At 35.6% G+C, this 14,705-nt stretch overlaps 1 protein-coding gene across 4 annotated transcripts in view; it reads right to left on the bottom strand.

Annotated features, from left to right (window-relative positions):
* LOC144433415 (non-POU domain-containing octamer-binding protein-like) overlaps nt 1–14,078 on the bottom strand; it is a 30,684-nt gene extending 16,606 nt beyond the window's left edge. For 3 of the 4 annotated variants that reach the window (XR_013480763.1, XR_013480764.1, XM_078121727.1), the window contains exons 1-8: nt 13,675–14,078; nt 10,967–11,268; nt 10,255–10,350; nt 9,665–9,861; nt 8,801–8,864; nt 8,382–8,580; nt 8,197–8,229; nt 6,067–6,186 (exon numbers count right to left, since the gene is read on the bottom strand). Coding sequence is in view for 2 of the 4 variants with exons in the window: in XM_078121727.1 (XP_077977853.1) it covers nt 6,067–6,186; nt 8,197–8,229; nt 8,382–8,580; nt 8,801–8,864; nt 9,665–9,861; nt 10,255–10,350; nt 10,967–11,268; nt 13,675–14,040 (1,377 nt within the window). In the remaining 2 variants the exon portion in view is untranslated. The remainder of the gene's footprint in view (nt 1–6,066; nt 6,187–8,196; nt 8,230–8,381; nt 8,581–8,800; nt 8,865–9,664; nt 9,862–10,254; nt 10,351–10,966; nt 11,269–13,674) is intronic. The other variant, XM_078121728.1, reaches the window with a different exon arrangement.
* Between the last annotated feature and the right edge of the window lie 627 nt (nt 14,079–14,705).

The following is a 14,705-nucleotide window of genomic DNA, read 5'->3' as shown; positions in this document are numbered from 1 at the left end:
GGTAGAGTTGAATCACAGGTTCAGTTTTTAAGTCATGACAAATGTTCATAATAACCCATATGGCAGAATTCAGTCATCCGAGGATCACAGCAACAGGAGATGTGTACATGTATGGGAGAGAAGAAAATGGTGGCAACTGGTCATTAGTAAAACTTCATATTTGAATAGTACCTGTTTTAAAATAGGTATCATGAACCTCTTTACTGGTACATGTATGTTTACACAAGGAAGACAATATAAGACAAGTTACAAGCAATGCCCATTCCCTCACTGCCCCTCATTTTGAAACACTGTTAGTTATCATGGTTTACAATTACACACACACACACACACACACACACACACATACACACACACACACACACACACACACACACGCACACACACACACTGCATTCATGCAGATACCTACACACACTAACACAAGTTTTGACATCAGTATAAGGATGATGCATTTCACCAATATTTCTGCATCCCTCTTTCCCATTTCACATTCACCATCTCACATCCGTCACTTAGCTACCTCTTGCCTTTCCTCGTAACAAACCCATTCACAGAGCTTGCTATCTCTTCCATTCCTTCCATAAATGTATCTCATATCATCCTTCTCACCATCTCCCATCCATTCTTTTGTTATTTCACATTTCTTGGCTACTTCACATATACCTGTTAGCTATGCTATGCCATACCCTTTCCTTTATCACATTCCCCTCTTTGCAGTTACAACATACTGTTGGCATCTCATATCCATCTTTTAGCTACACCACATCAAATCTTATTTGTGTTCACCTAATAACAGCCCAATAAGGTGTTTTTCATCTCGCAGCAGACCTCACAAGATCCCGAGTGAGCCATTGCATTCATAGAAACCACAGCAAAACCTTGACCACACGATCAAGTTTAACAACCATTGTTACAAAGATGTTTGCATATCTCGCGACATCTACAAGAAGACATAAAATCCCTTATCATACAGACACAAATCATGTGATGGGAACAAATGTTCACATCACCATCCATGTACAATTCGTGTTTTTTAATGCAAATGAGATACCAGAGATTTCTCTCAGCATTCTACCATGTTTTCAAATTGTTACTCTGTATCCATGTTTTCAAATTGTTACTCTGTATCCTTTCATTTTGTAAGTAGTTCTGTGTCTGCATCTCGAGCTCTCTGGAAAACAGGTGCATTACAAGTATGTTTTATTTTATTATTATATGTATTAAGATGGCTTTGAAATATAATAAACTTAGCTTAATTGATATTTATATATGTATTATTGTTACACTGCCCAGTATGACAAACTAGATTTTATGACTACTCCTGTATGTGTAACACCATTACCGTATGGTGGTATATATTATTGTTACACTGCTCAGTATGACAAACTAGATTTTATGACTACCCCTGTATGTGTAACACCATTACCTATGGTGGTATATATTATTGTTACAATGCCCAGTATGACAAACTAGGTGAAAATGAGGCGATGCTTTGCATTCTTATATTCATTGATTCCAATTGTTTTCAATGAATCATAGGATGGAATCAAATACTCCATATGAGAACACCTACCATTTTACACAATCAAGGTGTTTATACCTAAGTGTTAAAAAAATAGTTCATATCTTGATTTGGTATGAATTGTCTTTGTTGCCGTATTTCACTGAAATGAGTATTCAATGGGATATTGGGACTTACAGAATTAAACGTATAATGCACATTTACTAGATGATCATTACTACACCTCTCTCCAGTAGTTAAAACTGCACAACAAGAATATTATCAACATTACATTTCTGTAAATACATTATGTGTGTAACTTAGCAACAAAGCCAAACACTAGAAGAGCGGCATAACCAGTTTACAATATAAGACATCATTTAGTGACAATGTTTCAACTCTAGCAAGTATCTGCCAATGCCACTAAATACAATTTATTTTTAGGAAAGTGTGGATGCCTGGTTTAGATGATGCCAACATATTGTTATCTACTTTTTATAGATGGCTTTCATATATATATTTCATAACAGGAGTGTTAAAGTTACTAGTAATGCAGTCCTTATCAATCATTTGATTTAACAAAAGGCTTAGGTGAAATATATGTAAATAAACTACCTAACATATACCTGTATAATAATACAACAACATATCATTAAATCTGCACTTCTTTACTGGAAAACTCTGTAATAGATTGTAATATTTCCTTCTGACGATTCTTCCTGAACAATCTGATAAAATTCTGATATTAAGGTTGCCTACTTTTAGTTCAATCTTATTATCTTCAAACACATTTCGTTGTTTTCCATTCCATACATTTTGTGTCACTTTCAATTGCTGGTTGCTGTGCATACACAGGTAACTAGTAATTGCAACTAGCATTATCATTGGCTGAGGCGATCGACCACCCAAAAATACAGTGAAGGATTGTGGGAATCTATAAACATTTCCATGGTAATTCAATATGATGATTACTAGTTACCTGCAGTCTCACAGTAACTGATAGGTCACATGATGACACAGGGTCCAGAAATTTGAACACCTGATTATTCTAATATGCAACTTTGGAATGCAACGTGAATTCTGTTGTCAGCTACAGAGAGTGAACGTATCTACTACTGAATGTCTCCTGAATAAATAAAAGTATGGCCAAACATTGACATTATCCTGGGATGGCAGAACCGAGGAACTACAGTGATTTACAAAATATAGTAATCATACATTCCAGTGTATACATATTAGGTTGTCATTGGAACAAATCTTGTTTTCTTTGTTCAAATACAGTACAGGAAAAATCTATGTTACAGACAGTCCTGTTTAATCTAGATTTTAGAACTGCTAATAACTGAACAACCCTTCAACCTCGATTTTAACAAGATTATTACTCTGATTCCATAATCACTCTTCCTAATTTATCCATTTCACATGTATTCACACAGACCCATAGATGTTCACTTGCTAACACACAAGCTGAAGCACACCCATATCCAGAAATTGTGAAACATCAACACACTCCTGCAATACACACATTCAATCATTTCTATACATCACATCACAGACAAGCATAAAATATATTTAACACACATATTACATTAGTCAACGAACATTAACCCAACCCCAACTTGATGAGTCCATTAAGTGGTACATGATACAAAGAAAGTTGGTATTGAAGAAATCTCTTCAGCTGCAAAAATAATGGCAGTATAAAAATCTGATCACATATTATCACATAGCAGTTTCTTCTTTGAGTACATACATATCTTGTCCGTGATAGACGCTTTCTAGGAATTCTATCATAAAACACAAAACTTAGCAATTCTTTTACTCAAGTTTCGCTTTACGGCAACAGTAAAATTATGCAGTTCACTAAATATTCAACCATGATTTTGGACAGGGAGGAACACAGTAAAAGCAACTTTTGATTTTGATGTACAGTGTTCTTTTCTCCAACAAAGTTATTCTCTCTAAGTGATGCTGTACAAATTCAATGTTAATTGAGATGTCATAGTATGATCATGACTTGACACGAAATATTCACATTTACAGAGTTTTTATGTTTTACTTCACAACAGACTTGTCACTAACATGTTTTAAGGCTCATTTGTAACCACTAAATATTAATCACAATATATTAATGACTGAATCAGTCTAAAAATGTTAAATAAAAGTATCACAGCCTACTATAAAGTATCTCGGTCACATCAGTTTAAAGAATATATCAGTTGTACTTCATCCATGATTGTATCAAAATAGTTCATCAATAAATGTATTGATCACCAGCCATGGTTGTATCAGACACAATGTATCAATTTCAATGAATGTATGGTTAACCGGATATCAATGAGTGTACAAGCCACAATATATCAATGAATGCAGTGGTCACTATGTATCAATCAGTATTAGTCACAATGCATCAATGAATGCATTAATCACTGTGTATCAATTGTTACAATGTATCAATGAATGCAGTGGTCACTATGTATCAATCAGTATTAGTCACAATGTATCAATGAATGCATTAACCACTATGTATCAATCAGTATTAGTCACAATGTACCAATGAATGCATGGGTCACTGTATCAATTGTTACAATGTATCAATGAATGCAGTGGTCACTATGTATCAATCAATATTAATCACAATGTATCAATGAATGCATGGGTCACTATGTATCAATCAGTATTAGTCACAATGTATCAATGAATGCATGGGTCACTATGTCTCAATTGTTACAATGTATCAATGAATGCATGGGTCACTATGTATCAATCAATATTAATCACAATGTATCAATGAATGCATGGGTCACTATGTATCAATCAGTATTAGTCACAATGTATCAATGAATGCATGGATCACTATCAATTGTTACAATGTATCAATGAATGCATAGGTCACAATGTATCAATCAGTATTGGTTACAATGTATCAATGAATGCATTAACCACTATGTATCAATCAGTATTAGTCACAATGTATCAATGAATGCATGGGTCACTATGTATCAATTGTTACAATGTATCTATGAATGCATGGGTCACAATGTATCAATCAGTATTGGTTACAATGTAACAATGAAAGAATGAATTAGTTAAAATGTATAAATGAATGAACTGGTCATAAAGTATCAACAAACGTATCAGTAAAAATGTATGTATATACGTACGTACGTACGTATGGGTGTGGGTGTGTGTGTGTGTGTGTGTGTGTATGAAATATATCAGTTCCAATGTATCGGTTGTAACATATCAAAGCCTGTCAACATACCAATGAAATTCACAGCCAGTCCATCAGTGATATCTCTTTTTCTACCTTTGACATAAAAGGTTCGCCAACAATTATATCGGATAATACTGATGTGTTTGTCACAGCATGTTACCAAGTTGTTCAATATGTATATCACAAGATTCATTTATACATCAGTCATAGTACTAAATGTAATCTTTTCTTACTTCAAATCACAAAACTAGCTCTACATTCACCAATCTAACACATTTTTAAGTTAGTCTTATTGCAACCATGAATCAGAGAGCATGTTGATGGAAAGTTTTTGACAGAGTAGTCAGTTTATGCAAGACACTGTACAGTTAAACTCAGAAATGAGTAAAAGACGTGCTATATTCAACTATGCCACAGAAAAAATGTTAATCATGTAAAGGGTGCAATTGTGACAAGTCGTCGTACCTTCAACTCATACTGCTTTAGAACTAAAGTGAGTAAGGGACTTTCATGAACTCTACCCATGACAACAGCCATGGGGATTTGAATAGACTTCATGATGTACTGTGATATAACATAACATTGATATGAAGCCCACATCTGCCTTCTTTCACTACATGTACTAACAATTACATAGGCAGAATTACATGCTTTGTGTACTTGCTACAACAAATACCAAATTCAGAAAAATTCCATGAACTACAACAAATACCAAATTCAGACAAATTCCATGAACTAGAGCAAATATCAAATTCCTCGAGGTAGCAAAATCATTGCTGCTTGTCTTGGCATTTTTGCATTGACAAAATACCAGTATGTGATTATCTCGCCATAAAGAACCTTTAACCATGCATCTAACTTGGATTACTGTGAGCAAATCTTTAACTTTTCTGTTAGTACAACCAATTTCATTTTTTCACCTTGGAGATATCACAGTTTTTCTTTAATAGTAATAATGGATATCTAAAGCACCTCTGGGAGTATCTCTTTGAATGTTGGTGCCGATGGAATACAAAGTCTTGTTATATTTGCTACTACTATTGTTACTATAGTTATTGGTTACAAATGAGCCTTTCCCTGTCTACTAGTCCACATTTCTACTTTACTGTTACACAAAAGATGCTATTTTTTTCATTTAGAATACTTTGTACATAAAAACTCAGAACTGCTATGTTCAAGTTGTGGTTACGTAAACTACATCACTGTATTGACAATGGTTTTCATTCGATGAAATCTCTCACGATCTGGAAAAAATACCATATTTTCCAATAACAGCTACAATTCAATATCAATCAATTTCAATTTGTCAAAGACAGAATACTGAAAACAAATAATGGGACATTACCGGTCCTCCCATTTGGCTCTGATCTGCAAGACTGCCAGAATTATTAGGGCCACCTCCGCCTCCCATGGTGTTTGGTCCATTACCACTGTTACTGTTACCACCAAGACGCATTACTTCTTGCTGCAAGTGTGAAGTTATTGTGTATACATTCAACATCTATTGCTGACCAGTTATATTATCAGTTGGTTAGGCAACACCAAGAACTTTTCCATTAAGTACATTTTCATAAGGTACAGTGTGCCCTCTATGCCAATTTGATGTGCCACTGATGGACATGATTTCTAGTGACGCAACAAAATTTAGTGTTCCCTATCTCTTGCTGTGTGGTGAACTAACAAGTAATCCCAGTTTTTCTCATTTTGACTCACAACAAAATGTGGCTATCATTAGAGGGCACACTAAACACTCACGACAAATGTAGAATAGTGTCCATCCATTGACGACAGTACTAATTAAGTTTATGCTAGGGAATCTAGCCCCATTTCCATCACTAACCCTACATGTAACTGAGGAAACTCTGTAACTGGATTTGTTACCAGGTGTTACATTATCCTTCAAAGCAAAAACCTAGAGTGTTCAAATCTATGAGAACAAACGTGTACCTACTGAACCATCAGTCTACTGTTCTACACGCTTGCAAAACAATGACCTTAGGTATCACCAAAAATCGAAATGTTAGAAACTTTAAAGTAAGAACTAAATGGAAAGAGTGCAGTCCAGTTGTTTACTGTGTCAATTTGTTGCAAAATAGCCATTGTCTCTGGGTTCGTCATTGTAATTTTTATGTCATGTCACCACACTTGTTAGTTATCAGCAGTGTCTGTCCTTTATGTGTTTTAAGTAACATAACCATCAAAATTGACCATTAGGTCACAGCATTTGGAAATAAAGGGTTATTTTTATTTCATGTAAGTATAATGTAAGTGGTGTGGCAAGAATACAAATTCCCAGATATTCCGGATCTTTGTATAATCTACTCCATTATTATACTCATACTTGTAACCCTATCATCAGGAGTTCCAAATATATGGTATCAGCCCAACAAAGGTCATTCTGATGACTTTCTAGAATTTTTGTCATAAATTCCATCCTTGCTATAAGACTGCCACAAACTGATTCAGACAATGGCAATGCCATTGTGTAAGCATAAAATAAGACATCACATTAAGAACATTTCAAAACAACACCACCAATGGTATTAGAGCACATGTGGTCTTTTCAGAATGAGAAGTTTGATTGAAATATAATGAACCAGACATAATGGCATTATCTTCAAATTTCATTCTTGTGATGAGACGGAGAAAATTATTTTTAAATAAACTGATTCAAAATGTGCACTTTGTCCGGCTTCATTGCTATCTGGATGGATTTCATGTTAACGTTTTGATTAAGCTTTCCAAACCATTAAGTTTGAAACACCATTTGCCAAGATGGGTTTTTACACAAACTGCTGGTAGTTTTTTGGGTAGACAGTCAGAGAGATTCTGTTCTTACTTTGTGAAAGCCAATCGCTATCAATCAGGTTGATTACTCTGTGGTTGTAAAATGAATCGTTCAATTTTAAAGGTGTCTGTTCACTAAAAATACCACTCCCTATATTTCATTCTACTTGATCCACATTTCTGATACTAGTTCTGTAATTTCATTCATCAGTTGCTGACATTATAGCACTAACCAATATCAGGCTGCACATTAATAATATCAAATCACTGTCCCAAATATTGCCCACTTTTGAGCCATACTGGGAAATGTCTTCTTAGAAGAAACGCCTCTTACTGTTTGTTTGTGAATTGTTCAATTGAGTTGAAAGAAAACAGTGACAGGTTTGCCAATTTGCAAATGAAAGGTGTACACTAATGTATACAACATGCAAGTTTACATGTCCATGATTCAATACAATTCACGGTATACAACATCAATCGTAAGTCAATATTGCTTTCAAAATGTTTTTCTACATTTACAGCTTTGACCTCTTAGTTATTTTGCTTTCTTGGTGATTTGTTGCTTCAGGTTTGATTTACTGTATAACGTGATCGATTTGATTTGATACACATTGTTAAATGTTTACTATTTAAGGATTCACATGTTGCAATTATTATTTGTATAGGGATTCTTAAATGTTACAATTACCTTGTCATATCCCATACCAGTTCTTGACTGCTTCTTTAAATGAAAAGAACACATGGAAAAAAGACTTTAAACACATTATGCATATTTTCTCTTTCTACAAACAAAAGAGGCAGTCTAGCGACATTACTTTGTAAAAATGAAGAAAGTCTGACTACATGTGTTAAAATGGAAATCTGAAATCATACCTGCATATACAGTTGTCTCTTCATGTCACTCTGATGAACAGCTTGTTCTCGCTGTAAAAGTATATCATCAGGTCGTCTCCTCATCATACTTTCTTGTTGAATACGTAATTCCTGGTTTCTTCTCCTCATCATTTCTTCCTGTTTCTGTTGTTCTTCCCTTCTACGCTGTTCTTCTCTCATACGCATATCTTCCTGTCGCCTAATTTTGAGAGAGATTAATGTATAAATATGAAATTTAAAGTGTTTACCCTCGCCAATTTTAGTATTTCTTTCCTGACATAACTTCATCTTCAGATTTCTGATCTGCCTCTCTCTAATAACAGCTTATTTGGAGATAAAGGTTTACAAATCACTTAAATATAATGAGCTAACAGAGACTCTGGATGTAGAGAATTTTTTTTTAATTTGTTGTTTCTCACCTTCTCTCCATATCTTTGCGACCTTCTTCTAGCCTTCTTAGTTCCTCTTGTCTTCTCATCAGATCTAAAAAAAAAAAAAACACAACATTGATGGATCACTTATGCCAATAAATTGAATTCATATCAAACACTAGCCTCTTAGTTATTTTATGATACACACAAAGTACCACAAGTAAAATTCTAAGTCAATTCTTGCCTGTAAACCTATAACGGTTGTCAAAGTCTATTGAACAACAGCCTCTTACACTGTGATCAAAACTGCATGTTAAGGACAACAGCATCTTGGCTTGAATCATTACCTATAGACTCAAAACTTCTGTCACCAGAAGTTTAACATTAAGTGATCACAGAAGAGAACATAAACATGAATCTTTCAGTCTTCTTCTATAACACCTCTGGGGAAACTCCATAAAAAAGCTGAATAAAGTATTGTAAGTTCTCGGCTCGCAGAGACTGGCTTTGTCATGGAACTGTTCAGACTTGTAACCAAACGTGGTCATTTTCTATAATCTCACTCTCCACATATAGTCAAATGGGCAAATTACACTAGCCAAGTTTACTGCTAGGGAAAGGTTGAACAGTGCATGTCAGTAGTGATCCACCATTCACTGACAGACAGTTGTAATTAGTTACTTCATCCAGTTTACTACAAATTTAACCTCAAGTCTTGAGGTATGTCAAGTGAAAATGCAATAACATCGTCATGTTTATGGCAACACTGGTGGTAAGAATGGAATGTCATGCAAAAGAAAGCCATTTGACTGTGGTTGAGAGACTGTAGAAACGGCCACATGTATAGTTACAAGACTAAGAATAGTTTTGCTATGAGATATTGACCATAAAAGTGCTATTAAAACACTGTACCTTGTCTCATTAGCATGGTTTGCTGATCATGATGTGCAGATTCCATATCAACGTCAAGTTTTTCTCTTGCATCTTGTTGTTGTTTTTTCAACTGATCTAACTGTTCATCCTCAAGATCATAAAGCTGTTTCCACCTGTTACCCCATTCAAATTCAAATGTTCCTGGCTGTGCAAATCTTGGCACGCCTTCTCTCTCCCTGAAAACAAACATCACATTTTTTTATAAATAAGAACAAATGATAAACTTTCTGATGTGATATTGAAATATAAATTGTTATGCCGATTTTTTCAAAGCTTTTTTTCCAGTCATTGAAACATTCCTTATGTTTTAATTAATCGTTTCATTTGCAAAACAATCATAAAATGATGGCAGCTGTATTTATAACCCAGTTATTACCACTGTGCCATCTAAAAAAGATAAGAGTGGCATTTCTTGTGAGTCACCACAAAGTATATGATGGACACCAAATTTGGCTGTCACAATAAATTGTGTCCAACAGTGGCACATCAAATTGTCTAAGAGGGCACATCGGTTATTATCTTACATTAGCTCAATTCCAAAACAACGATATATGAAACGATAAACTTACTTGTGAAATGTTAGATTCTTTTGAATATTTTTTTCTGGCAAGCCATCTTCTTCATCTCTTTGCTCTAAAGGTTCAACTACAATAGGCTTTGGGGTACTATAAAATATGAAGAGAGGAAAATAACGGTTACAAAAAATTAGTAATGTCCAGCAAACAAAGGAAATATTGTCATCTATACACACATCAAATTAAAGCATAAAATCCAAACAAGCAAGAGTGAAAACTTGTATCAACAAGATAAAGGGTAAGACCTGAATGAGTCTTTAACACAAGGCTTCATACATGTAGCTGACAAAAGTACCAACCAAGTAAATTAAATATTAAAGTATACTACTATTACTAGTGTTGCCCAATGATAATGAGAAGAGTCAGAAATAATGGGTAGAGAAAGACACCTGTATATCCTTGGGTAAAACACTGATGATGTAAAGAGATGAATTTATACTTCCATGGATAAAATCACCATTTATCAATCAAGAGATTTTGGACCAAATGTGGACTTGGGAACAATTATTACAGATATTTGGCTGATATTGATGTTGGCAAACTAACAATCAAGTATACACATTCAAGATATGAAAGTTATTTTTTTAACTCTAAGCAGTTTCAATTTTGGGCTACAAGAAATAAGATAGTTCATTTTCATCAAAACAAAATACTACCACAAAGTTGCTGTAAGAAAATGTTGAGAGGAAAACAAAATGGTATGTACCTTGTTAATATATAACAGCCATCTCGACACCGTTTCAAAGCATTCTGTGCACCAGGTTTTCTTGCAAATTCAACTATTCCTTCTCCTGTCGGTCTGCCACGGTCATCTACTACACATACGGCCCTTTCAACAACACCAAACTGAGAAAAGGACTGCTCAAGTAATTCGTTTGATACAACAGAAGGCAAGTGTTTGACCTTCAGGGCAGCTCCATGTGTTGCAAATCGTACACGAAGTACTCGCCCTTTCCTGGTGCTACCGTCCAATTCTGCTTTGGCTAATTCAGCATTTGGACGCGTGTCCTGAAAATTACATACAAGAAAACAACCATGAATTCTCAAATCAAAGGAATTTAGCATGCCCACAACAAATCATAACAGCAACAAGTCATTGAAAATGACATAGTCCCCGCTATGATTGGTTTTAAGGAACTGGCAGTTTATGTTGTCATTTTCAAACCCGGTTAATGTTTTTTTGCCTCATACATTTTGTTTTTGATATCACTACTCTGTTCAAGCATGTCTGAGTTATGGTTTTGGACATGAAAACTGCACCAGCAAAATGGCTGCCAGGCAGCCATGTCGGATTGTATCATGACAACAATGAATATGCACATGTATGTCACAGAACACTGTGCTAATACCAACTTTGAATGAGATCTGTTCAAGCATGCCTGAGTTATGGCTTTGGACATGGAAAATTCGCAAACAAAATGGTTGATGAAATTTATATGTGGGAAGCTTCAAAACTACTCAAATCTAATGCACAGTTTCCTCATACGACCAGAAACTGGTTTTTGAACCAATTTAGCTCAATCAATTTCAAATCAACTTAGGTTGTGACTAGGTTTACATGTATATCAAAATGGTCCCAGGCATGCTGAAATATTTATATGGCCACATGCAATTTTCTCTCAAGACTAAGTGTGACAGTGACAAGAGTAATTTTAGAGCATCCTCTTGATAAAATGAAAATCAAACACAAACCAAATCCTGCAACCCACAACAAGATCAAGATCTTCAATTTTACTGATAAGATTAATATTTCCTTTACATGGCAATGGCCCTGTCCTTTCAGCTCAGTGTTAAACATGGCAAAAAATAGCCAAGGAGTCAAAGATTGTTGTTCATGCACCTCAACCACATGAAATCAATATAACAGTAAAATTTTAGTGATGGATTGACAATCTACCTATATCATTTCATTCCTGAAAAGTATCCCTCGGATGGCTAACAATCTTTCAATGCAATGATTGTCAGTATATCCTACCATTTTCAATGCATACAGGACGTTCCGTCCCAAGACATTCCGACACTACCAGGAAGACGTTCCGGCCCCACCACGTGAAAGTTTCTAACTGGATTGGAAGTAGTAAAGACTGGTCGTTCCGGCCCCACAAATAAAATAACCGTCGTAGAACATGTATTCCCAAGGGGCAGTCCACCGGCACAACACACGACAACATACACATACTACGCAAATGTGCAAATACTCATAACGAATATGAGGCAATGTACAAGATGTGTTAAATTGATAGATGTGTGTATGTGTACGGTTAGCGACATGATTTTATTTTACTATAATAATCGATCGTTTGTATGAATGACGATTTCATAGTTTGACACCTATTTTGCTCTGTATGTTTTGCACATACATTTTGTGGGGATGGAACGTCCAATCTAGTAAAATTACATACATAAATCACAGATGTATGTACACAAACACTGCTACAGTAATATATTAGAGTCTACGTGGTGGGACCAGAATGTCCGAATCGGGGCCGGAACGTCCAGAAAGCTTTTCAACAATACAACAGATAATACATTTTCTGGTTGCCAATTTTGGTAGCCAAGTCCATGAAATTAAGTTACCGACTCATAATTGTTAAGGTGACCACGTCTATGAGGTGACTTAAGAGGTGACTTAACGCTTAAAACATCCAGAAACTGTTGATATCTGGTGATTTGAATACAGTAGCATTTCCTGTAGAGTGTTGACATTGGCTAATATTTGCATATGTAGCCAGTTTCTTTGTTGTCAAGCATCATAATTTGATATGGTTTTGTCTTGTTCGTTTCAGTGATATCAAATTCCCTCGACAGCATCTACAATGTCACACTTAGTCCAAACTCTTACATGATGGAGTCCACAATTATTTCGTCGTGTGATTATACATGTATTCCAAGAATAACAAGACGAAGTTATTCTGCTAACCATTGTATCAGAAGTTCAGCCATGGCATGACGCACTCTCCTAAGCTAACAATGGCCTTTATGTCAAAAATATCTAAATTACATATCAACCTGTCAAAATGCCATGCTTGCCAAAATTCCATAGTGGGGAGGGTTGTACTTGAGATTATATGGTCACATACGATCTGCACAGGCCTGAACGAATCCCTACATTTGTCATTTAAATATATTCCCCTGTCTCATTCAATTTCAATGGCCGACGCATCATTACTAGCGTTAGTTGAAAATATGGCAGTGTGCTTCGTTCATTTCCTTTTCACGGTAGACAGTTCTAGTGTCCACTCACCTTCAGGATTAACCCTTCCCCCCAAAAAAAATAAATAAATAAATAAAAATAAATAAATACATAAAAAACTAGGTCGGAAGAAAGTCAAATTCCGACCCCAATCTTTGTACAATATTATGTATCGCTTGTGTTTGTAATATCACGCGTCATACAAAGGGATGTTCACTCACCAATCTTATGAAACCGAACCCTCTCTCCTTGTTCAAGTATACTTCTGACACGTCACCATATTTGGTAAACATTTGTTTGAAGTCATCTTCTGATGTATCGTTTGTTAAATTGCCCACAAATAGGCGACATCTTTGCGTGAACTTCTTCTCTACTGGTTTAGCCCCTTCTTCTAGTGAAATACTGTCCTGTTGGTGAGCAGGTCGTTGGCCTTGTACATCTACGAATGGTTTATCACTCATTTGCTCTCGTTTCTGGTATTGTTTTTTGTCTCTATTTCGGTCCATATTCCTGTTACCAGGTGTTCCCGCCTGTTGAGGTCTTTTTCCTTGCTGCTGGTTGTCTGCAGGCATGATTTTAGTTGACATTGGTATCGCAGCTCACAAAGGATGTGCTTCAAATCAGTATGGCGTCTATTTGAAATGACCACATGTGATTAAAAACCCGAACAAAGACGACAAATACCGAACATTTCAAAAGCGCTTTACTTAAAGAAAATAACACATTTTAGTCTGTAATATTGCTTCTTAGATAGATTAGAAACAGAATTATCAAATGATCTCTTTCATGTCCATATTTCTTATTCTTGGTATTTCAATTATAATATATCGATATCTCTATATTTCAACTTCGTGTATATTCGGAAAATATGCTAATTAGACAATCCGTGATTGGTCGCGCCAAACTGGATCAGAACGCCAGATTTTGCGGCTTCGCACATTCGTCTAGTGATTGCCGGGAAATATCGAAAAAAATACACCAGCTCCGAAAATGACCTTAATACGTTTTGGGATCATAGAACCATAACATGCATTAACTGGATTGACAACAAAGACAGTTTTCATGTCCATTTAACGCAAGTTGGGTTTTCAAGATGGCCGCTGCCCCAGTTGACGAATCTATTATTCAACTTCCTGTGGACACTGAGGCGACTGCCAGTGACGGGCAAGCGAGCGAAGATGGCAGACGAGAGGAGGGATATAGCCATATGTCTAGCTCAGAGGTATGATTGTGATGTATATACAGCCACGAT

The sequence above is a fragment of the Glandiceps talaboti genome, chromosome 3 (genome assembly GCF_964340395.1).
Source record: "Glandiceps talaboti chromosome 3, keGlaTala1.1, whole genome shotgun sequence".
In the NCBI taxonomy this organism is placed as follows: domain Eukaryota; kingdom Metazoa; phylum Hemichordata; class Enteropneusta; family Spengelidae; genus Glandiceps; species Glandiceps talaboti.
Note: the sequence above shows the minus strand (reverse complement) of the source record. Positions and strands in the feature narration are given on the sequence as shown.